Source organism: Oncorhynchus gorbuscha, linkage group LG01, assembly GCF_021184085.1.
Source record: "Oncorhynchus gorbuscha isolate QuinsamMale2020 ecotype Even-year linkage group LG01, OgorEven_v1.0, whole genome shotgun sequence".
In the NCBI taxonomy this organism is placed as follows: Eukaryota; Metazoa; Chordata; class Actinopteri; order Salmoniformes; family Salmonidae; genus Oncorhynchus; species Oncorhynchus gorbuscha.
In genome coordinates, this window is record NC_060173.1 from 72,138,722 (window position 1) to 72,164,628 (window position 25,907).

General features: G+C 40.7%; 1 protein-coding gene across 2 annotated transcripts in view; it reads left to right on the forward strand.

Moving 5' to 3' along the window:
- Positions 1–25,907, forward strand: part of LOC124041657 (inactive dipeptidyl peptidase 10-like) — a 370,729-nt gene that overhangs the window by 273,343 nt on the left and 71,479 nt on the right. For both annotated transcript variants that reach the window (XM_046359492.1, XM_046359501.1), the window contains exons 4-5: positions 23,978–24,072; positions 24,218–24,292. In XM_046359492.1, coding sequence (XP_046215448.1) covers positions 23,978–24,072; positions 24,218–24,292 — 170 coding nt within the window. The remainder of the gene's footprint in view (positions 1–23,977; positions 24,073–24,217; positions 24,293–25,907) is intronic.

Consider the following 25,907-nt stretch of genomic DNA (forward strand, 5'->3'; position numbering starts at 1 on the left):
TATTTCTATTCAAGGGGTGTTGCGCTTGTTTCGGCCTGCACATGCTCTCACTCTACAGTGACGCTAACCAGCCTGTGAGTCAGTTGAATTAGAGTTTATTTTATTTTATTTTTTTATTTCACCTTTATTTAACCAGGTAGGCTAGTTGAGAACAAGTTCTCATTTGCAACTGCGACCTGGCCAAGATAAAGCATAGCAGTGTGAACAGACAACACAGAGTTACACATGGAATAAACAATTAACAAGTCAATAACACAGTAGAAAAAAATAGGCAGTCCATATACAATGTGTGCAAAAGGCATGAGGAGGTAGGCGAATAATACAATTTTGCAGATTAACACTGGAGTGATAAATGATCAGATGGTCATGCACAGGTAGAGATATTGGTGTGCAAAAGAGCAGAAAAATAAATACATAAAAACAGTATAAAAACAGTATGGGAATGAGGTAGGTGAAAATGGGTGGGCTATTTTCCTATAGACTATGTACAGCTGCAGCGATCGGTTAGCTGCTCGGATAGCTGATGTTTGAAGTTGGTGAGGGAGATAAAAGTCTCCAACTTCAGCGATTTTTGCAATTCGTTCCAGTCACAGGCAGCAGATAACTGGAAAAGGCGGAAAGGCGGCCAAATGAGGTGTTGGCTTTAGGGATGATCAGTGAGATACACCTGCTGGAGCGCGTGCTTGATATATACAGAGAAAAGAGTCGGCCCGAGAATTGAACCCTGTGGCACCCCCATAGAGACTGCCAGAGGACCGGACAGCATGCCCTCCGATTTGACACACTGAACTCTGTCTGCAAAGTAATTGGTGAACCAGGCAAGGCAGTCATCCGAAAAACCGAGGCTGTTGAGTCTGCCGATAAGAATATGGTGATTGACAGAGTCGAAAGCCTTGGCGAGGTCGATGAAGACGGCTGCACAGTACTGTCTTTTATCGATGGCGGTTATGATATCGTTTAGTACCTTGAGTGTGGCTGAGGTGCACCCGTGACCGGCACGGAAACCAGATTGCACAGCGGAGAAGGTACGGTGGGATTCGAGATGGTCAGTGACCTGTTTGTTGACTTGGCTTTCGAAGACCTTAGATAGGCAGGGCAGGATGGATATTGGTCTGTAACAGTTTGGGTCCAGGGTGTCTCCCCCTTTGAAGAGGGGGATGACTGCGGCAGCTTTCCAATCCTTGGGGATCTCAGACGATATGAAAGAGAGGTTGAACAGGCTGGTAAATAGGGGTTGCGACAATGGCGGCAGATAGTTTCAGAAATATCGGGTCCAGATTGTCAATCCCAGCTGATTTGTACGGGTCCAGGTTTTGCAGCTCTTTCAGAACATCTGCTATCTGGATTTGGGTAAAGGAGAACCTGGAGAGGCTTGGGTGAGGAGCTACGGGGGGGGCGGAGCTGTTGGCCGAGGTTGGAGTAGCCAGGCGGAAGGCATGGCCAGCCGTTGAGAAGTGCTTATTGAAGTTTTCGATAATCATGGATTTATCTGTGGAGTGACAAGCTAACTGAAAACTGAAGAGAGAAGTGCCAGATAAACAACACATTTTAAACTTCATCATCAAGGTTTGGTGAATTATAAGCATTTAATATGAAACACAAAGCAGAGTGTAATGCTATAATTGTTATTATTTCTTGATAATGTTTTAATAGTTTCATTAATTTATAAACGTCTGTTAGCATAGAAGCTAATGTTGGCTAAAGTTTAAGAGGGTACACTACACTACTTGACCAGGTGTGTTGGGGTTTTTCAATATGACCTAACAGTGTAAGTGGATACTTGGCCTATGCTTTGCCATTGCAGAGTGAGTAGTAAATGTTGCATTATGTGAGTACCATAAGTTAATTAGTTTGGTCAATTTATCTGAAAAACTGTGTTTCACTACATGCTGCTAGCACAAAACCATTGTATTTTTTCATTGTACTACCGTGATTAATTTTGTACTATGGAGGCTAGTACAATGAAACAAAAATATAAAAAAATTGGTCACTACCATAGCAAGAAAATACCATGGTACTGGCACAAATGTCATGGTATTTTCTTGCCATGGGAGTACAATGAGAAAAATACAATGGTACTATCATGTATTTGCACCAGTACCATGGTATTGTCCTGCCATGGTAGTGACCAACAAAACATGATATTACCATGTCATTTGTTTTTATTGTACTACCATGTTACATTTTTTTGAAGGACTGGTAAACACACACTATATCGAATCAAAGTTTAGTTGTTGAACAGGATACAGCATGTGTAAATGGTACAGTGAAATGCTTCCTTGTACATTCCCATAGTAGAAATATCAAAAATAGAAAGTGTTGATAGAAAAGTGTTAATGCATTTTTTAAATAAGTGTCAATGAATGAACTAAAGAAGATACAGTACACTACATGTATGTACATAATAACAATGTCAATAATGATAGCACTGATACTGGTGATAGATAGTTATATACATACAATCAGGGGTAAAGGAATAAAAAATAAATAGTAGCAGCAACGTATGGTGGGTATGGCCGAAATCATCCCCAGACACAGCTGGCTAAGTTGATGGGTCATATAATCATCTGGCAAAGTGGAGTCTTTTGTTTAGATATGTAACGTTGGCTAGCTAGCTAAACAATGAACCATAATCCCAACCCATACGGAATAGCAATACAAATGGATTGTCATAGCTGCCCACCATGCATGAAATTATGTATAATGAATCTGCAAGTAGCTAAAGCTAACCAACTAGGTTCAGTGATGGGTAGCTATAAAATGGCTTTCTGAAATTAGGAATATTACTACACAGATCGTACATGTAGCTAGATAGCCAGCCAGCTAACATTAGCTAGCTAGCTATGTAGATAGCAGCATTAGGCTTTAACTTGCAATGAAAATGATTTTCTGACAAAATGTTAAACTTATAATATCTGAAAATGTAGCTTGACTCTTACTCGTGTATATGACTGAATGCTTCATGGCAGACTGTAATCATTTTCACTAAGTTAAAAGTCCTCCTGTTTGTATTGTTTGTAGAGCTTGCATGTGCCATTGTGTCAAGTCAGACTGGTTCACACTGACAGTATTCAATGCCATAAGAATCATCAGATCTTTCTCGCTGTCTGTCATGAATGCATGGTTGCTCCTACTTTGAAGATGTCATCTGGAGACAGGTGTTTTATGCAACACTCTTCGGTTCTGTTTCTCCGCATTTGCAATAAGACTTCATACTCCGATTCCACGGGGCATTCCACTGATTTCAAAACTCTGTCAACTTCTTCCGTGACAACACTGTTGATCTCTGTTTCTTCCCTTTTACTTTCACGAGACTGAAATAGAATTGCTAGTGTCAGATAGATTATTTGGCTTGATCAGTTGTGGCCTGTGTCGTGTCTTTGGCCATGCCGGATTAAGTGATATGACATGCTATTCTATAAAATCCTTTCTCCGTAATTAATATTACCTGATTGAGCTAATCATGAGCTAATCATGATTGAGCTAATCATGTAAATGTAATTAACTAGAGTCGGGGCACCACAAAATAATATTTATAGAGCTGTTATCATCTGAATAAACTCTTAAAGATCTAGTCATATTTTACATCAATAGCAGTCAATATTAATCGTCACCTTAATTCAGTCTCATCTGAAAGTTGTAAATACTTGGTTATCTTCACAAACCCTGGCTAACAAATTAAATCAGCAATACAACATTGGGTTTAATTATTTATTTACTAAATACCTAACTAATCACACAGAATTACATATACAAAGAATGAATCATACCTTGATTACAAATTACGTCATAAAGGAAAACGTCCCTGGCGGGCCGGAACAGATATGACAGCTGGTTACACAAAAGAAAAGGGTCTGGGTTTGAGTGAAAGAGCGGGAGGACTGAGGGACAAAGGGAGAAGCTGCGCTATCGTAAATACAGCATCTTATGCATTCTAAATTACCGCCCATTTGGAAAAGGAAAATGCTATAAATATTTACTCTGGGCTGCACTTCGGTAGGTTGGTGGTAGATGGAAGGCCGTGTTGCCAAACCAAGTCCTTTGCCTTTTGAAGAATGTCTCTGGTAGTCAATTGGATACGTTGCAGTAACGTCGTTGTGTGGTAGACGGGATACTCTGTCTGTCCTTTCCTAGCCCGCGTTTGCAGCTGCTGTGGCTAACTCAATGGCTAGGAGGTATCACTTATGTAGTTCAAAGTTCATACCATTCGCAACCAAAGCTCACGCTGAGGTTGGCTTAGTTCTATAGTTGACATATTAGTCCTTTTAATGCAGAGGCTGCAGACCTCATATACTTAGAACAGGTTACATTTTCATCAAGGCTTTATATAGTGGAGCGAGAAGGGTGTGTCTGAAATTTTTTATAACCCATGTCTCTTCACAGGGGCGGGTGACTGATTGAGCAGAGCCCTAACCTTATGAAAACCCAAATCTCTCATTTGGAAGCTAAAATGACATTTCATCTCTTCACCAATAATTTTATATTCAAACATTTAAATTGAACAACAATTCCATGTGAATCCAATAACTCTGATGTGTAGACTTTCCACTGTATAGTTTATGTCATCCTATCATCGATGAGAATGTCTCAGATGACAACCGAACTGACATCATATTCATTAAGTACCACCGCATATTTTCAATTGGTTCGATTACCAGAATATAGTTCATTTCCCCCCACCTTCTGATGTTCCCAGAATCTCTATGTTAACCAAGGGATTTTCAAATGTCACATCAGTAGGGTAGAGAGAGGAAAAAGGGGGGAAGAGGTATTTATGACTGTCATAAACCCAACCCCAGGCCAACGTCATGACACCTGACAAGTCAAAATAAAAACATACATACAAAGAGAGGACCATTAGGAAAAGTCATTTTGCTTTAGCAATGGCAGATATACTTCAAATGAGTAAGCAACACTCACCAATAAGCCATTCTTCCTCAACACCTCCCCGTGTAGCTGTATAAGCCAACATTGCTGTTCTGCAGAATGATCGAGTCATGCGTTCCACCTGGCCACCACATTCAGCAGTGTCTTTTGCATATCACATAGCCCGCACATAAAGAGTGAAAGCCTTTTCTCTTCACATCCATTAGCTGAAATCATTATCGGATGGTGATTTTATGGCGATGTGGGTGCCGTCTATTGCCCATTCGTATTTGTGAACCTATTTATGGCATCATGGCAAAGAAACCCCTCTTGACTTCACCCTATTCTGCGATGGCTTATGGAAATGGTTTATGTTACTGTTTGTTTTGCTGATGACTGCATCCAAAACATTGACTCATCGAGAGCTGTGAGATGCCGATCGGCAAGCTCCCTCTGAAAAGTGCCCGTTGTCAAAAACTTGTGTGGATATGACTTGAATGTGCACCGAAATGGCATGCGTTTGCCTTATATGTCTTAAAACCCCGCAAAAATCCTTTAAGATTGGTTTTGGGAAACAGTATCTGATGAGCCAATCTGTACTTTCTGCAGAAAAAGTCTCACCTGTCTCTAAAAACACGTTCTAAGCAAAGTTCAGCATGTACCACATCTTCAAACAGTGCAAGATCAGCCATCTCTCATTCTATTTCACATTATCTCAGTCTTTTATAGTATTTCAAAAAAGGTTTCACTTTCTCATTTAACAAATTACTGTATATGGATTATTTTCATAAAAAATACTCTGATGTGGTCAAATTATATAGCATGTCAAGATATGTTGCATGAATTCACAATGGAAACACTAGCATGCTAGCAGATACCCATAGACCAGTTATCATGATCCCGTGAAACTTTCTCTAACTTCCTTCATGCTGGACACAGAGACATGGTATCCACACGTTCATCTGACACTGGGAAGTAGATAAATGGCCTTGTCAAAATCCTGATGGATCCCTTTAACAGGGTGAGAGCTAAGTAGCATAGATCCATGATGCTACATAACTCATTGCCACGAGCAAAACATAGTAAACAAACTCGATGGTAATATAGTAACAGTGATAAATCTCCAAAATATTCCACAACAGACTATTGATGTTGTAATTTAATATTTCATATCCACTGTCTGTGGATAACCTGGTTCTCCACTGGAGCATGGGACTCCAGTCTGCATATAGCCACACCACTATAACACCCAGTCCTCCACAACCAATTGAGTGTGTTTTCCAATCTCCAACACTCATTAGAGGGGTTGGGTTGAATGTATTCAGTTGTGCAACTGACTAGGTATCCCACTTTCCCTAAATGTGTCAACAGAGTAGGGTTAATGAGTAGTGTTCTTTGTAGCTAATTCAGATGTTATTCAATGATCAAGATCCATGTATAACATTGATGAAATACACTGTGTACAAAACATTGCTGCTCTTTCCATGACATAGACCGGTCCTAAACTCGGTCCTCGGGACCCCAGGGGGTGTGCATTTAGATTTTTGCCCTAACACTAGTCAGCTGATTCAAATGATCAAAGCTTGATTATTCGATTATTATTTGAATCAGCTTCGTAGTACTAGGGTAAAAACCAAAATGTGCACCCCTTGGGGTCCTGAAGACCGAGTTTGGGAAACCCTGACATAGACTGACCAGTTGAATCCAGGTGAAACTAATGATCCCTTGATGAAGTCACCTGTTAAATCCACTTCAATCAGTGTAAATTAAGGGGAGGAGACCGGTTAAATAAGGATTTTTAAGCCTAGAGACAATTGAGACATAAATTGTTATGTGTGCCATTCAAAGTGTGAATGGGCAAGACATCATTTTATGTGCCTTTGAACTGAGAATGGTAGGATGTGGCATGGGCACCGGTTTTGAGTGTGTCAAGAACTGCAACGCTGCTGGGTTATTCATGCTCAACAATTTCCTGTGTGTATAAAGAATGGTCCACCACCCAAAGGCCATCCAGCCAACTTGACACAACTGTGGGAAGCATTGGAGTCAACAAGCATCCCTGTGGAATGCTTTCGACACCTTGCAGTCCATGCCCCGTTGATTGAGACTGTTCTGTGGGGAAAAGGGGTACAACTCAATATTAGGAAGGTGTTCCAAATGTTTTCTACACTCAGTGTATATGCATGGTTCACTTAGCCTACGGTGTGGTGCAAGATGGTGTAACTTCAGAAATACATATCATGGGTCCTGATGAAAAAAGGGTTATAAGTTGCACATATCATCTTGGCCGTCTGTCTTTGTCAGCTGTGATATATTCATGTGTTGATTTATGGGGGGCGCTAATTGCTCCGGATATCCAAAGTTAGATTCACTGAGGCGACTGCAGCAGGCTCATTCGTAGTCTTTGACACTCACAGTAATCAATTAACTCCTTTGATATTACATTTATTCAATAGCAGAAGCATATGATACTGCAAGTTACAAATGAGCTATTTCTACAGAACACTGATGACTAGTGCAGTGTCTTCTGCACATTGTGTCACATGCCTATCCATAAAACATGTGGTGCGCACTGTAGCGAGTTCTGCAGACTCAGGCACTTACAAGTTTAATCTTTGCCAAGTTCGCTTCAAGCTTGACCGGGTCTGACTTTTTGGAGAACCTTAGGGACCAGCACTACATCGTTCATCTGTTACATAACCTTTGATTAAATAAAGCAGTTGTGTGTTGCATATTTCAATGTGCAGTGTTTCTCCCTTGGACATGAGCCTCTGCAATCGTAGTACATTTAGCAACCATTACCTTTGTATCCCAATCTGCAAAATGCCAGTTCAATCATCAATGCTTTCACTTATAGGTCTAGAGAAAGTCAGATGGTTGTGTTCGTGATCTGATTTAGCACTGTGGCTAGTGTACTTTTACAGGGTTTTGGTTGTACTTCTAACACTTAATGTTTGTGTGACACAAGAAAGACAGATTAATGGGCGTAATGCCCATGTCTGTAACACCCACCAGAGAACATTCCCCAAAAGTTCTCATTCGGTTTCCAGGTAATGTAGTGACATAATTTACCAGTAATGTTTTCCCAGCTAAAGTATAATGTTTATATTTATTGTGTTCTTTAAAGGTTCCCAGAATGTTTCATTATGTTGTAGCAACAGTCTCGTGAGAACATTGTGGGGACATCACAAAATATATTTTCCCAGAACACTAAAACTGTCCAGTTGTGCTGACATTCAGATAATGTTTGTATCAGTGTGCATAAAACATTCCTTTGATGTTGCAAGAATGTTGACAGTACAGCCCTTTTGGAGTTCTTTAAAGGTTCCCAGACATTTAATTAGGTTGTGGGAACAGTGTGGGTACATTAGAGATAGGTTCCCAAAACATAAAATATGTTTAGTTGTGATGACATTCATACAATGTTTAAGTTAGGCTGCGCAGAACATTTCTATAATGTTGTAAGAATGAATGTTGACATAACACCTTGTCTAAGTTATGGGAGTTGTCTGGGATGTTGCAAAAATATTCGTCTGATATTCACATACTGTAGGTTGCGCAGAACATTCTCACAATGTTGCACAATGCTCTACAATTTACAAATGAGTCCGTATAAGAATATTTGTTTTAGGTTTAACATACCATTCCATCGGTGTTCACACAATATACATTTTTACCTTGTCTTGGAGTTCCTCAGAACATTTAAAGAACATTTAGAAAATGTTATATTTAAGCTTCAACATTAACACAACATTCTCAGAATTTTTGACATTTGAACTGTATTTACATGCTGACCAAACTGCTCGCGGATGTTGATTTTGTACCCCCACACCAGACACAATCAGGACACGCAGGTTGAAATATCAAAACAAACACTGAACCATTTATATTAATTTGGGGACAGGTCGAATGGCATTAAACATTTATGGAAATTTAGCTAGCTAGTTTGCTGTTGCTAGCTAATTTGTCCTGGGATATAAACGTTGGGTTATTATTTTACCTGAAATGCACAAGCTCCGACAATTAATTAACAGATAAAACGGTGAACCGAATTTGTTTCTTGTCATCTCTCCTCCTTTCTTCAGGCTTCTTTTTCTTCTTTGGGCGTTATATGGCGGTTGGCAACCAACTTTACGGTGTATTACTACAACCGACTGTAGTGTGGACGTCAGTTCATTTTTCAAATCACCCACGTGGGTATATGCTCCTAAAAACCAATGTTGAGATTTGAGAGGCAGGACTTGCAGCGCATTGAGCGTTACAAATATAATCAAATTCTATTTTAGCGCCAGGCCACGTAGACGCTCGCTATCGCGCGAGAGCAGTGTGGTTGCAATGATTGAATAACATGTGTGTGTAAATTTATTTTGTAACACTTTCGCACATGACGAGTCCGGTCTGGTCAGCAAGTGAGTCATATTAAGATAACCATTATACACTTCATAAGTTGACAATCTGGACATTATTTCAGTCATAGGACATTTGAACAGTATTTAATCATACAAACACAACCATATTTTTTACACTTTTTTACACCAATCCAGTGCTTTTGTCCTTTGCGCCACCAGGGAAGCTCTCGTACAGATTCTTTATTGAGTGTATAGCCATGCGGGTAAGGTCAATCAGGAATTCCATGCTTCTTTTTTAGCCTTCTTAGACAACTAACCCAGGGAAATACTGATAACTAGGTTATTTACTATCTCTACACTCATTCTCTTTATATGCTGCATACTTCTGGGCCCATATTTACAAGGTATCCAAGACTATGAATGCTCATCTAGGATCACTTTTGCTTTTCACATCATGAAAAATAAGACAGGGGTCGGACCATGTCAAGCATCTCAAAAACAGGAGGTTGGTGGCTCCTTAATGGGGGAGGACAGGCTGGAGCGGAATTATTGGAACGGTATCAAATATATCAAACACATGGTTTGATGCCATTCTATTTGCCCCGTTCCAGCCATTATTATCAGTGCATTTAAAAATAATTAGTAATTTTTAACATAATGTTTTATTTTTTGAAGTTTAAATTATGCATTTCTGACAGGATTTATAAATTCTTAATTTAGTAGAATACATCCATGTGATAGCAGTAACCTTCAATCAGAACAGAATTTCTAAGTTGTTGAAATGTTCCCATCATTTTCATATGCTGTGTACAAAGAATTTTATGATTTAGCTCTTTACTATTGCACTTATTTGGGGGTCCATTTGAATTGAAAACAATCACAGTAAGGTACTTAATTATTACCTAGAAATTATTTGACATTGAGATAAAAACGGCTGCATTGGAGCTTTAAGGCCAGACGCTACACCCTCATATGGATTTATTTTCCTTAATCATATCACAATCCACTTTTACCAGTTGAATGTAGACACAAATATAATATTTTTTTTGTATAAAAAAATTCTGAAATACTTCATAAAATATGCCAAATATGTCATCAGCACCCTGGGAGTTGTTGTTGCTTAACAAGAGTCTATTGATGCACCTGTACGTACATCAACCTAAGAAACATAATAAAAAATCAACATCAAAATATGTCAGTTTAAGCTAGAGATATCAGTTCCTTTGCATGAGCTAAATCTCAATCCACCACATCCGCCTATGGCGGCCTTCCGCATCTGCGATGGAAGGTGGCTGAACTACAGCAGCCTTTGTCAGCCCATGAGACATCCCAAAAAAAAGGTATAGATCATACCATTCCAAAACAAATAGCTAAATTATCCATGGTATGACCATCTTAAAGTAATTCCATATGTTATCTTAGCACCCCCTTCCCCCAACAGTTTTGACTTTTAGAGATGAACTGCCTTGCTCAAGGGCAGAACGGCTGATTTTTCCACCTTGCCAGCTAAGGGATTCAAACCAGTAGCAATTCAATTACTGGCCCAACACGCTTAACCACAAGGCTACCTGCCGCACCAGATGATCAGCATAAGAAGTGTAAAAAATATGGTTGTACTTGTATGATTAAATGCTGTTCGAAATATCTTTTGAATTATATTAAAATGCCATGTGTCTCTTTATCAGCTACAATAACACAGGAGACTGCTGAGGGGAGTACAGCTCATAAAAATGTCTGGAATGGAGTAAATGGATTGATGTCAAACACATTGAAACCACCTCCCTCCTGAATCCTCCTCCCCCCCCCCCCTCCTCCCTCTCTGCAGATGACTTCGTCAACCATTTTGAAAAGAAGATCGACGACATCCGATCCTCGTTTGCTAAGTCAAACAACACCGCTGGTTCTGCTCACACTGCCCTACCCTGTGCTCTGACCTCTTTCTCCCCTCTCTCTCCAGATGAAATCTCACGTCTTGTGACGGCCGGCCGCCCAACAACCTGCCCGCTCGACCCTATCCCCTCCTCTCTTCTCCAGACCATTTCCGGAGACCTTCTCCCTTACCTCACCTCGCTCATCAACTTATCCCTGACCGCTGGCTACGTCCCTTCCGTCTTCAAGAGAGCGAGAGTTGCACCCCTTCTGAAAAAACCTACACTCGATCCCTCCGATGTCAACAACTACAGACCAGTATCCCTTCTTTCTTTTCTCTCCAAAACTCTTGAACGTGCCGTCCTTGGTCAGCTCTCCCGCTATCTCTCTCAGAATGACCTTCTTGATCCAAATCAGTCAGGTTTCAAGACTAGTCATTCAACTGAGACTGCTCTTCTCTGTATCACGGAGGCGCTCCGCACCGCTAAAGCTAACTCTCTCTCCTCTGCTCTCATCCTTCTAGACCTATCGGCTGCCTTCGATACTGTGAACCATCAGATTCTCCTCTCCACCCTCTCCGAGTTGGGCATCTCCCGGCGCGGCCCACGCTTGGATTGCGTCCTACCTGACAGGTCGCTCCTACCAGGTGGCGTGGCGAGAATCTGTCTCCTCACCACGCGCTCTCACCACTGGTGTCCCCCAGGGCTCTGTTCTAGGCCCTCTCCTATTCTCACTATACACCAAGTCACTTGGCTCTGTCATAACCTCACATGGTCTCTCCTATCATTGCTATGCAGACGACACACAATTAATCTTCTCCTTTCCCCCTTCTGATGACCAGGTGGCGAATCGCATCTCTGCATGTCTGGCAGACATATCAGTGTGGATGACGGATCACCACCTCAAGCTGAACTTCGGCAAGACGGAGCTGCTCTTCCTCCCGGGGAAGGACTGCCCGTTCCATGATCTCGCCATCACGGTTGACAACTCCATTGTGTCCTCCTCCCAGAGCGCTAAGAACCTTGGCGTGATCCTGGACAACAAACTGTCGTTCTCAACTAACATCAAGGCGGTGGCCCGTTCCTGTAGGTTCATGCTCTACAACATCCGCAGAGTACGACCCTGCCTCACACAGGAAGCGGCGCAGGTCCTAATCCAGGCACTTGTCATCTCCCGTCTGGATTACTGCAACTCGCTGTTGGCTGGGCTCCCTGCCTGTGCCATTAAACCCCTACAACTCATCCAGAACGCCGCAGCCCGTCTAGTGTTCAACCTTCCCAAGTTCTCTCACGTCACCCCGCTCCTCCGCTCTCTCCACTGGCTTCCAGTTGAAGCTCGCATCCGCTACAAGACCATGGTGCTTGCCTACGGAGCTGTGAGGGGAACGGCACCTCAGTACCTCCAGGCTCTGATCAGGCCCTACACCCAAATAAGGGCACTGCGTTCATCCACCTCTGGCCTGCTCGCCTCCCTACCACTGAGGAAGTACAGTTCCCGCTCAGCTCAGTCAAAACTGTTCGCTGCTCTGGCTCCCCAATGGTGGAACAAACTCCCTCACGACGCCAGGACAGCGGAGTCAATCACCACCTTCCGGAGACACCTGAAACCCCACCTCTTTAAGGAATACCTAGGATAGGATAAAGTAATCCTTCTCACCCCCCCCCCCCTTAAAATATTTAGATGCACTATTGTAAAGTGGTTGTTCCACTGGATGTCATAAGGTGAATGCACCAATTTGTAAGTCGCTCTGGATAAGAGCGTCTGCTAAATGACTTAAATGTAAATGTAAATGTAATGTGTTCAATGCCATTCCATCGATTCCGTTCCAGCCTTTGCTATGAGTCTGTCATCCCCAATTAAGGTGTCATCCCACTGGTCGTCTGTTTACAATTACCGTCCTCAAATTTAAATTGCCATTAAATCTGTAGAGAAACATAATGGGGATGTATTCCAATCTGCTTTCTTATGCGTTCAGGAGCTATACATTTGTATGCTGAAAATATTGTTGTACTATTAGATCAAACTTAAATATACCATTTTCAAAATGTACTTGAAATTTCTGAAGACCTCCAAGAGAAGGTCAAATGTATTTTGAGTGAACATCAATAGAATAGTATGTTAAACCTAAAACAGATGCTATGAACGTAATAATAACGGACGTATTTGTAAATATTAGAAGATTGTGCAACCTACTTTTTGTGAATATCACAAGAATATTCTTGCAACATATCAGACAACTCCCATAACTTAATTACATGTTCTGGGAACCTTAAAAGAACTCAGACCAGGTGTTCTTTCAACATTCTTACAACATTATAGAAATGTCCTGTGCAACCTAACTTAAACAGTTTATGAATGTTTTGTGCAGACGGATGTAAACATTATCTGAATGTCAGCCCAACTGGACAGTTTTTGTACTTTGGCTAAATGTTTGTGTCCCCACAATGTTCCCACCAAACTGTTCCCACAACCTAATGAAACATTCTGGGAACCTTTAAAGAACAGACAAAATGTGTACTGGGAACATTCTTCAAACATCAGGTAAATGTTTTGCAGCCTAAAAGAACATGTTTACAATCTTCCGCACCACTGGACAGTTTTTACGTTTTGGAAACATGTTTTGTTATGTCCCTAAAATGTTCCCACCAGATGTCGTGGAAATTCTAATCAATAATGAGGAGAGACAAGGTCAATCACCAATCAGGATATTACTTTATTCAAAACGTATTAATAAGGAAAGCATAGAGCAATTGCTTCTATAATGATGAGGCTGGTCAGCTCAACACTTTCAAGTGTTGTGACGAGTAGCTTTGACATATGAAGAATACAAATATATTTTATAGAAAAGATACACCCTTTTAGTCTTCATGACAAACAACAGACGTATGGAATGGGTCACAAGGTGAAACTTGATATATGAGAAAGGCGTATCCCGCAGCAGATCGCATTTGCTATGAAGACTGTTCTTATTTTTCAGTCTGGCCCCTAAGACGAGGCTCCTTTCTTGTTCCTGGCACTTCATAGCACAGAAACACCAATTCATTATATGGCATAAATCAGTTGTCAACTCCAGATACTCCCATCTCAAGTAAAACCCCTTCTTGATCACACGCCTGGACAAGCTCACTGAAAGAAGTGAGCCTCTAGGTCATCTACTACCCCAGGATAGGTGCAACATCAGAGATGACATACAATGGTTTCCCCCAAGGCCGAAGGAGGGAGTGACTGGCGCACAGACATTGTGGAGACAAGTAATTGGTTCTCCATTAATCGCGCCATCCCTTCACATGGTTTACAATAGGTAAAGACACATTCACATATGAAGACAATGTTCACTCCTGTCCTCCTCTCTTTCTGATATTCTGCATAGCACAAGAGACATGTGAAAGGCAAGCCTGACCTCTCCCTTCTCTGGGCCCCAGGTGACTGAGCCCCAGCTGAGGGACAAAGTGCAACTGCCAACACCAGAGTCCGAAGGGATACATTCTAATAACAATCATATCACATGAGAATATTATATAGATAAGGCATCTAAATTATCTATGTTACCTAACTAGTTATGATTCTTCCGCCGCACAGACTGTTCCCGCACCTAATGAAACATTCTGGGAACCTTTTAAAGAACAGATTAAATGTGTTCTAGGAACATTCTTGTAACATCAGGCAAATGTTTTATACAACATTCTATAATTATTAGCAGGCTGGACAGTTTTTGTGTTATGATAACCTAACGAATGTTCCGAGAACTTTCACAGAACCAATTTTGGTTTGCTGGGTAGACTCTATTTCACAACATCTGAGGTTTTTGTGTTGTACCCGCCTTCGGTTGAGACACAACATGCTCTTGAATACAGGGTGGGTGTAATTTCAATCATAGAAATAGAATTCATAGATTGGACCTATCCCTTCAGACCACTGCAATTTAGCTAATACACCATTGAAATTTTAATTAAATTACCATTTTTACTTCTAATTATTACCACAAAGATGACCGCCGTCCATCCACCGTCGAATGTCAACTTAAATGGTCATGTCTATTCTAGTATCTGTATTTCTACGATATCAATGGGTTTCCTATGGTGGATTGACAGTGTAATTTAAAACAACAGATATTCCCATTCAAGTCAACATTCTCTGACCTCCAACCATCTTTTTGGTATCATTTGAAATGTTTTATTCATATTTTATCACATTTATCAGACAAAACATGATTGTATTCATGAGCAAGTTGTGTCTCAACCTATGGTGGGCACAACACAAAAACATTAGATTATGTAAAATAGGGTCTAAGCTACAACATGGGCAAATATGAAACAAATCTGAGTTTGTGTTTTTTGATAATTGAGGCTAGAGGGAGAAAAAGTGAATTTATATTATAAAATGTAATTTTTTTGAAATTATAATATAGTTTGACAACCCTGTATGTAAGCTTCTAAATTATATACATCTCAACTGTTTATCTTTTCCTGTGATGAAAACATGGCTGTCACAGTAGGTCCAAAAAGTAACTTTCTGAACCCTTCTCCAATAGGCGAATATGGATGGGACGTTTCGTTCAAATCAAAAGTGGTGCTGTCAGAAAGTGATTGAAATCAAATGGATATACCCTATTATTTGTCAGGTTTGACTATCAGACAGAACTTCTGTTTCACTTGTATTGTTCTATAAAGTAGGACGAAAGGACTGACACATGCCATCAAAAACGATCATTAGGAATTCCATGTTAGTATGTTACGTCAGAATCTATTGTTAATATCAAATACCTTGATATTTCACAGACTGCCCTAGGAGGAAACCAATTCTGCATTGTCAATCATCTGTCGTCTGGTGTTTGTTCATGTACGTACTGTATGTGTGTGTGTGTGTGTGTGTGTGTGTTCAGTCTGCCTGGGTCGCAGCGGCAGATGCCACAGACAGAACTCAAGAACGCAATCAAACCGACGGTTTAAGAGAAAATGATTTGCTCAGTATGTCTGATGAGGAAGTGCATAACTCTCACAACCCCTCAATCAAATCTATTTCTACAAGGAGCTTGTTCTTATACCCTTCTTTCCATTAGAACCTGACTCATAATGACTCCACTCCCTATGGCCATTATGATTAACTGTTTCTTGGCTGCTTGAAGGAGGAAGAAGAAGGAATCTGATTCATTAATATGATAGGTCATGCAAATTCGTTTCCTGGTAAACAGATTAGTGTGACTCATGCAGAAAATACCTGGGATCTAATCAACGGTGCATTGTCAACAAGCACATAGCGCGTGACCTTCTCACCTCATTTAACACCTGATTTACTGATCAAAAGGCACATCTCAATAGGTGGTCCAGGTACAGTATGTCATGACATAGCACAAGTGGGCCTTTCCTCTTTTTGTTCTCTATTGCTCCTCTATTGTTCCTCAAGCAAGGGGGGAGGCCGATGACATCACAAGTTCCCATCAGGTCAAATCCTTGAATGCCCTACTCCTTGAAGTTTGCAGTTGTGTCTAAAAAAAACAATAGAGGACGTCTTTAAACGCAAATTATTATTGAGCCGACATCTACAGCATTTACAGTGAATGTGATCTCGGCCAACGTTAGGAAAATTTACTTTAAAAGGTGCATTGTAGGGAGGCAAATGTTTTAGACCATTTCGGTCACACGTGTTGCGTGTTGTCTATAACTATGGGCAGGTCCTCGCTCTAGGAAAGTGATCCAGACTTTGGTAACGCCAGTATAGGGATCACTCGGACAAAGGCATTGATTTGCAGATTAAGTAGCTAATTAGGTCTTTATTGGGTATTGTTAGCCATTCATTAGGCATAAATGGCTGGTAATACAAATTAGCTACTTATATACACACTTCATATACGCAAATAAGTTCGTAATATGTGATCCCTATTTTGAAGTGTTGACAACACTTTCCTTGAACCATCCCTCATATGGGCTGGGCTGCATGTCAATGCCATGTCATAGAAGTCTGTCGTGAAAGTCACAATTATAGGACTGAGGAGTATTCAGTCTATAAAAACGGAAAGAGGAATGTAATTGAGTTCAATTAAAAACTTGAGAGGAGGGACACTGCAGTCCTGACAGTCCTGAGTCTGGTTGTGTGTTCCACAGCTGTGGTGTACTGTTGTCCAGCGGAAAGCCTGAAAGGTCTGTCTCATGGTTTTGAGTTTAGTTTAGTTTGCAGGGGGCTGCTGCAGGCAGATGGAGATGGAGCTTGAGGACAGGCTACAGTGGGAGGGCAGGGTAACTACAAGCCCAACCCTAAACTGGGGATTTTCAGACTGGTAAAAGGGCCCGAGTTATTCATTATTTAACATGTTACAGAAGTAGTACATTACTTATGCATCAGAGTCTTCGTTTGTACTTTTCAGTGTGGAACGTTCCATTATTTAAGTAGACAAGCACGGAAAAAGGCCTATCGATGGCTCGCAATGTTTTAAAGATCATCCTCTCACCCCATCTCAATTAAACCTCAAATGGAAAGTTACCCAAAACTCCTACAGTAACTTAGTTACCATAAAGTCGAAGTTTTCTAGTGCTACTTCACACATTATAATTGTCTCCAAATTTAGGCTCAGAACCAGAGTTTTTGATTTCAATGAGAGATGATTTTTTTTACATTTGCGATGCATGCAGCGGCCTAGGTGCCGCAGTTCTTTGGGACACCAGGATTATTCCTGAGGGTCCGCGGTGCTGTCCAATCTCATGGTCGGCATCTGTTTGGGGTTAGACACTCTTTTGCAAGGATGAATCTGTAAAGTTTAAGCATTTGGGGTGGGGTTTCTACCAAGCCACATATGGAATTGTTTTTAGATGGCCATGACATGGATCATTTAGCTACTTTATTTAGAATTGTAGGACCCTTTTAGGTATAAAAACATCAATGTAAAAATATTTATTCATAAAATGTTGAATTTGGTCTTTATTACTACAGCCCATAGAAACACATTGAATAACACTTTCATAAATGTCAAAAAAGACCGTCACAAAATAAATCTTAAGGAATAGGGTTTTGAAGTGTTTGTCCTATATCTAGGAGATATAAGAATGTAAAGGACATATTTAACCCCTTGTTTTGTTGTTACAAATCTGCCTCCATACTTCCATTCATTTGTATGGGTTACCTTCAGACTAGTCCTGTGAATCATGTGTGGATCGTAGAGAACACCATACAAATGAATGGAAGTCATCATGTTCGGAAAGTCTCATATTAGTTTGTAGTCCAAACGGTTCAGACGCTACAGACAGAAGTTGGCACATCTGCGGTACTAACTTCAGATGAGTCCCGTGACACGTGTGGAGGTCGTAGAGAAAAACGGAGAACACCTTTGTGTTCGTGAGTCCAAACAGTTCGGACGCTACAGACATTCTATTGAGAAGACCGATTTTCGGGATGTCTCATTGTCTGACAAACAACGCTGTAACTCGGCCACCTTCGATCGCAGATGTGGAAGGCCGATATAGGCAGATATCTCTAGCTTAAACTGACAGATTTTGATGGAGATTTTTTTGATGTGGAATAATTATAAAGCTACTTCATTGCCATGCCTGACTCTAAATGACCTCACAAGAGGCACAAACATGTCCCTCACGCAGACACAGAAACCTGCACAAAAATAAAGAACTTGAAACACTGTGCTATTTATTAACACTTTCTCTGTTTTGAAACAAAACATAAAGGTGCGGGACTCTAACCCAGAAGATTACAAGAAATCCTGCAATGCCCTGCGACGAACCATCAAACAGGCTCCGATGCTCGTCTTATGTGGCAGGGCTTGCAGAATTTTACAGACTACAAAAGGAAGCACAGCCGCGAGCTGCCCAGTGACATGAGCCTACCAGATGAGCTAAATCACTTCTATGCTCGCTTCGAGGCAAGCAACACTGAGGCATTCATGAGAGCATCAGCTGTTCCAGGCGACTGAGTGATCACGCTCTCCGTAGCTGACGTGAGTAAGACGTTTGAACAGGTCAACATACACAAGACTGCGGGGCCAGATGGATTACCAGGACACGTGCTCCGGGCATGTGCTGACCAACTGGCAGGTGTCTTCCCTGACATTTTCAACATGTCCCTGATTGAGTCTGTAATACCATGTTTCAAGCAGACCACCATAGTCCATGTGCCCAAGAACACAAAGGCAACCTGCCTAAATGACTACAGACCCGAAGCACTCACGTCCGTAGCCATAAAGTGATTTGAAAGGTTGGTATTTTTATTTATTTTTATTTCACCTTTATTTAACCAGGTAGGCTAGTTGAGAACAAGTTCTCATTTGCAACTGCGACCTGGCCAAGATAAAGCATAGCAGTGTGAACAGACAACACAGAGTTACACATGGAGTAAACAATTAACAAGTCAGTAACACAGTAGAAAAAAAGAGAGTCTATATACATTGTGTGCAAAAGGCATGAGGAGGTAGGCGAATAATTACAATTTTGCAGATTAACACTGGAGTGATAAATAATCAGATTGCCATGTGCACGTAGAGATACTGGTGTGCAAAAGACCAGAAAAGTAAATAAATAAAAACAGTATGGGAATGAGGTAGGTAAAATTGGGTGGGCTATTTACCGATAGACTATGTACAGCTGCAGCGATCGGTTAGCTGCTCAGATAGCAGATGTTTGAAGTTGGTGAGGGAGATAAAAGTCTCCAACCTCAGCGATTTTTGCAATTCGTTCTAGTCACAGGCAGCAGGGAACTGGAAAAGGCGGAAAGGCGGCCAAATGAGGTGTTGGCTTTAGGGATGATCAGTGAGATACACCTGCTGGAGTGCGTGCTACGGGTGGGTGTTGCCATCGTGAGCAGTGAACTGAGATAAGGCGGAGCTTTACCTAGCATGGACTTGTAGATGACCTGGAGCCAGTGGGTCTGGCGACAAATGGGTTAGGATTGGTTAGGCCAGTGTGCAGTGTTATTGCGATTGCATCGTCTGTGGACGTATTGGGACGGTAAGCAAATTGGAGTGAGTCTAGGGTGTCAGGTAGGGTGGAGGTGATATGGTCCTTGACTAGTCACTCAAAGCACTTCATGATGACAGAAGTGAGTGCTAGGGGGGCAGTAGTCATTTAGCTCAGTTATCTTAGCTTTCTTGGGAACAGAAACAATGGTGGCCCTCTTGAAGCATGTGGGAACAGCAGACTGGGGTAAGGATTGATTGAATATGTCCGTAAACACACCTGCCAGCTGGTCTGCGCATACTTTGAGGAAGCGGCTGGAGATGCCGTCTGGGCCTGCAGCCTTGCGAGGGTTAACACGTTTAAATGTTTTTCTCACATTAGCTATTACACAAAATGTGTAATAACATCAGTAACATCGGGGGGGGGGGGGATCAGGTGTGTTGGGTGGTGGGTTGGGGGTCCCCAGGGCCAGGGTTGGGGGATGCTGTCGTAAGCCAGGTATTGTTTATCCAACATTCTTAATGTCAGCAGTGCTGTTGTAATTTCCTTCTTAATATGTGTGGGGGGGGATGGGGACTGGGGATATTGTATCATTGTCAATGTCTCTTATGTTCTCAAACATGAAAACTTACAAATAAAGTATTAACATATTTAGATTCCCCAACTTTTCCTGTTTTATACAACCTGGAGCTTGGCGCACGGTTCAGGACAACTGGACAGCACAGTTCATCATAGTTCCATCATCAGTAAGGATTCATATATTTACATAACTATTTTTCAAATCACTATTGTACACTTTTCTGCCCTACCAATATTTCATGGATTTAAACAACTGAATATGTCAACTTTCAGGATGAATCAAACCTCTTTTCAATTCACCAATGGGCCTATATCTCGTGCGTAAAGGCTCTCCAAACCTGTTTTTTTATGAAGTAGGTAGATTCATAAATACTTTCCTAACCATAAATACTCTACAAGATCACAATATTTATTCATCTATTAAAATTAGACAAATATGCATATTTTGATGGCTTTCTTCATGATCCCTAATACTCAGAACCTGTTCTCTCTATATACCCTACTCTAGTCTGTCAAGAAAAGGTACACTGTATTTAAAGGGATGGCTTTAGATAAACGTTTAGTGCGCATAAGGGAGCAACACCCAAAGAGTTTGTTAGGCACCTGCATACTGTAAGTCTGAATACCAAATCCTGAGAAGTGCTTCAATTAAAACACAGAACAAATGAAAATATTTCCCTAAGTCTGAATCAGCCCTCTTATTCAAACTCTGATAATAAAATGTATACCCTAGGTGGTTCATTTTGTCATTTGGTTTCTTATTGTCCTTATTGGGTCCAAAGTATTTAACACGCTTGATGAAGATGAGCAAAAATTACTGTATAAAATAAATAATTTAAGTACTGAGCTGTATTATACGCAAAAAAATGGGAAATCGTTTTTTTCCTCAAAAAGGTAGGGATATACATGATCAAACACAAACCACAGGTTTTCAATTGGGTTTCAAGTCCGGAGAATGAGATGGCCATTGCAAAATGTTGATTTTATGGCCAATTAAGAATTTCTTTGTGGATTTTGATGTGTGTTTGGGGTTATTGTCTTGCTGGAAGATCCACATGCAGCCAAGTATCAGCCTCTTGGCGGAGAGGGAGAAAGGTTTTTGGCTAATATATCCTGTCCTGGTACTGGGTAAAGTTCATGAAGCCATTGACAGTCAACAAGGGCCTTAGGACCAGTGGAAGCAAAATAGCCCCATAACATCAAAGATCCACCACCATATTTTACAGTAGATATGGAGTTATTTTCTGCTCATTCATTCTCATTTCGACGCCAAATCCACCACTGATGTGCGTGGCCAAATACCTCTATTTTCATGTCATCTGACCAAAGCACCGGTTCCAACCCCATATATCCATTTTTATTAGTATGAAATAATATAATTTGAGCATACAATATAGCTCAGTATTTGAATGATTTATTTTATACAGTCCTTTTTGCTTACCTTTATCAAGGTTGTCAATCATTTCAGACCCCACTGTATATGGTCGTGGTAAACACAAATATTTCGACCAGTGGTCTTGAGGCATCAGATTTCTTGTTTTAGATGATGACATTTATGTCTGTGATATGCTCACAGAGGTTATGACAGGAACAAAATATGGGGCGGGTTTGGGCCGTGAGGGCCCCATGAACCATCAATCAAACCCATGGTAACTACAGCATGGCAACAGGGACCTGATTGGCTGTGCATGAGAAAATTGTTGACAGACAAATGAGACTCTGCTGAGAGGCGGGTATAGGTGATCAGCTCCCACTGTAGGAATCCAATATCTGCCGGGGTTGCCAGGTCTGCCGGGGTTGCCAGGTCTGCTGGGGTTGCCCTGTCAGTTGCATAACCTCCAAATAACCTTTTGACAGCGATGGATAACTTCATTATGGGATATCTGTCTGAGCTTGTTTCAGCACAGAATGGTATGGATTGTCTTCCATCTTTGTTTTGTTTGCATTTGATCATAACTCATGTATGAATTAGTGATTAGCAATGTGTGTGTGTGTGTGTGTGTGTGTGTGTCTGCCATTTGCAGTACTGCTGGATGATATTTCAGGATCATGTCTGCGTATGACATCACATAGCAGATAATGCTGTGGCATTCAACAACAAGAACACAGGCTACAAGCTACATACAAGTATTCACACACCTTGACTTTTCCACATTTGGTTGTGTTACAAAGTGGGTTTAAAATCGATTTAATTTGACATTTTTGGTCAACTATCCACACAAAATACATGTGGAAGAAAAATTGTAAAATTTGTTTAAAAAAATACATGATTTCTTTATTAGATAAATACATGTTAGAATCACATTTGGCAGCAATTACAGCTGTGAGACTTTCTGGGTAAGTCTATAAGCTTTCCACACCTGGATTGTGCAACATTTGCCCATCATTGTTTAAGAAATTCTTCAAGCTCTGTCAAATCGGTTGTTGATCATTGCTAGACAATCATTTTCAGGTCTTGCCACAGATTTTCTGAACAGATTTATGTCAAATCTGTAACTTGGCCACTCAGGAACTTTCAGTGTCTTCTTGGTAAACAACTCCAGTGTAGATCTGTCCCTGTGTTTTAGATGTTTGTCCTTATATCATCTATGCTCAAAGGGATATTGAATGTCAGCTTTTTTTTAACTATCTACCAATAGATGCCCTTCTTTGCGAGGCATTGGAAAAACTGCCTGGTCTTAGTGGTTGAATCTGTGTTGGAAATGTACTGCTCAACTGAGGGACCTTACTAAACAGGAGTTTGGTGGCACCTTAATTGGGGGAACGGGCTTGTGGTGAAGAGTGGAGTGAGTGGAATGGTATCAATAAATGGTTTCCAGGTGTTTGATGCCATTTCATTTTCTCCATTCCAGCCATTATTTATCAGCCGATCTCCACTCAGCAGCCTTCTGCTATTCCACAACAAAATGTGGAAAAAGTAAAAGGGGTGTGGATAGTTTCTGATGGCACTGTGTGTGTTTCATTCCTTAGGCACAGAAAGCATTTCCCATCAATAGCGAACATACAGATTTTTGTAAAAAAATATATATATATTTAATTGTTCCTATACACCATGAAATTATTATTTGGCTTCATATATGTTGATCACAGTGCAGTCCCGCGCTTACGTGTATGAATGGAGTCAGTGCCGTCTTGTTACTATTGTTATTTGATTTTCCAGAGACAATGATGTGACAGTGTACTGGACATTCTGTCTTTGCTATGCTGAAGAAAAACAAGGAAATTGGGATAGAATGGAGACTTTTATTGTCAAAATTTTGTCTACAAAGCCTTATTCAAGGTACAGTTCTGGTTTTGACAGCCATCCAGCCTTGCATTCAAATGGCAACAAAGGCCTTGCAATTTCTTCTTAGTAGAGAAATCGACAGAGGAATTGTTTCAGAAAGACATGTTTTTTCTTATTTGTCTCTCCTTTCATAGACTCAGAAGTGATCTACAGGAATCGCGATGGCCACGTAATCAAGTTTAACATCCTCACCAATGAGACTGAAATTGTACTGACAAACACAACATTTGTAAGTGAAAACCCTTTACCATCTGAACATGCATGCACACAGACTTACACAAACATATACCCTGCCACTCAAAGTGACATGTTAGCAAACGGATATACCGGCTTAAAAATGCTCTCACTCTCTTTTCCTCTTCTTTGTCTTGTAGGTCAATTTCAATGTTGCAAAGTACTCCGTTTCCCCGGACTTGAAATATGTGCTCTTTGCCTATGATGTTAAACAGGTAAACTGCATTATCTTTTTACTTTAATGCTCTTAATCCCCCCACACTCCATATGAATCTCTCTCTCTCTCGCTCTCTCTCTCTCGCTCTCTCTCGCTCTCTCTCGCTCTCTGTCTCTCACACATTCTATAGCGCACTATTAAATATTACAATAAACTCAATCTTAAAGGCATGCATACTACACCAGTGTCTGCCAACTCCTGTCCAACAGGACACATATTTGTTGTAGCCCCAGAAAACTGATTCAACTCATTGAGGGCTTAATGATTAGTTGACAAGTTGAATCAGGTGTACTTGTCCCCCAAAAAAGTTGTGCTGTTGTGGGTACTCGAGGACTAGGGTGTATTCATTACAGAAACCTTTTTCTGTTCAGAACCAAATGAAAGCAAACGGAGCTAAACAAGAGTTTTTATTGGACAAAATCAGGTAGGTCCGTTTTAGGTTAGTTCTGTTTTACAACAGAATTGGCAGTATAAATACACCCCTGTAGTTGGCAAACCTGTGCCTGTGCCCTGTGTTGTCCCTTTCTTTTGACGCGTAATGTTATGTTGTATTTCATAGATATGTAGAAAAGCTCGGAATTGATTATGAAAGACATGTATAGAGGCTGTCATTTATTCACCATTTAATTATATGTTCACAGTATATGCTTAGGCACCTACTGTATGAACACAATCTCTGGGCCCTTGGGAAATTGTTTAGTTTGAACAAACAGGGCAGTACCGGTATGGTATGTTGGAATGAAAAGAAGCACAGAATAACGTTGTGGCATTTGAACATGTCCACATCAACTGGTGTAGGTTGAAGTTATTGACAGAGTTTCCCCCTGGAAATCTCTGGAAGTCTCACCTACAGTAGCTCTAAGATTACACGCCTTTATCTCATTACTGAGGTATCCAAGAGCCGTTAAGCTTTATAAACACTCGTAATCTCTGTGTCAATCGTGACAATAGGATATGTTTACTTTGCTGGTAAACATCTTGTAATGCTCTTCAAGGTTTTAAATCCTCCAGGTCTATGTTGATCCAATGCATTGTGTTTGCAATAATAATTAGAGAAAAGCTTCAAGCTAAACAGGTTTGAGTAGGTCGTACCCAATGATATATATAAACCCTGGATTGCTGATGCTATGTGTTGGCCTTTGAGAGGCTTTGAAGCTACTGGTCGGCTAAATTGGCACTCCGCAGAAGGAGCAGTCCGACATAGGATTTAATGGAATCAAATAAATGTTCCAAGGACAAAATGACTGACATTGAAGTATTTTTGTGATGTAGTGGGGATGGAAACATTAGTAATCTCCAAAGATGATTATTTAAGGAAAATGTTTTTAGATACTTATTCATTTTTAATTTTTATGTTTAGCTCACATAATATAATTTAAAAGTACGCAGTAACATGTCTGTAATAAAATACATGTGGCAATAACGAATGTAGACATTAATAAATGTTTATAGCTTCTATAGCTTCCAAAATATTTTTTACAATGGTGTAATGCATTAATCAAGATGGAGGCACCATGGCTTCAACACAGTGTCCCCTATCAGTCATAGAGTGTACATATAAATAATTGGTTGTACCTCACCAAACAAGAGTGTATAACCGGGATTTCCGTTTT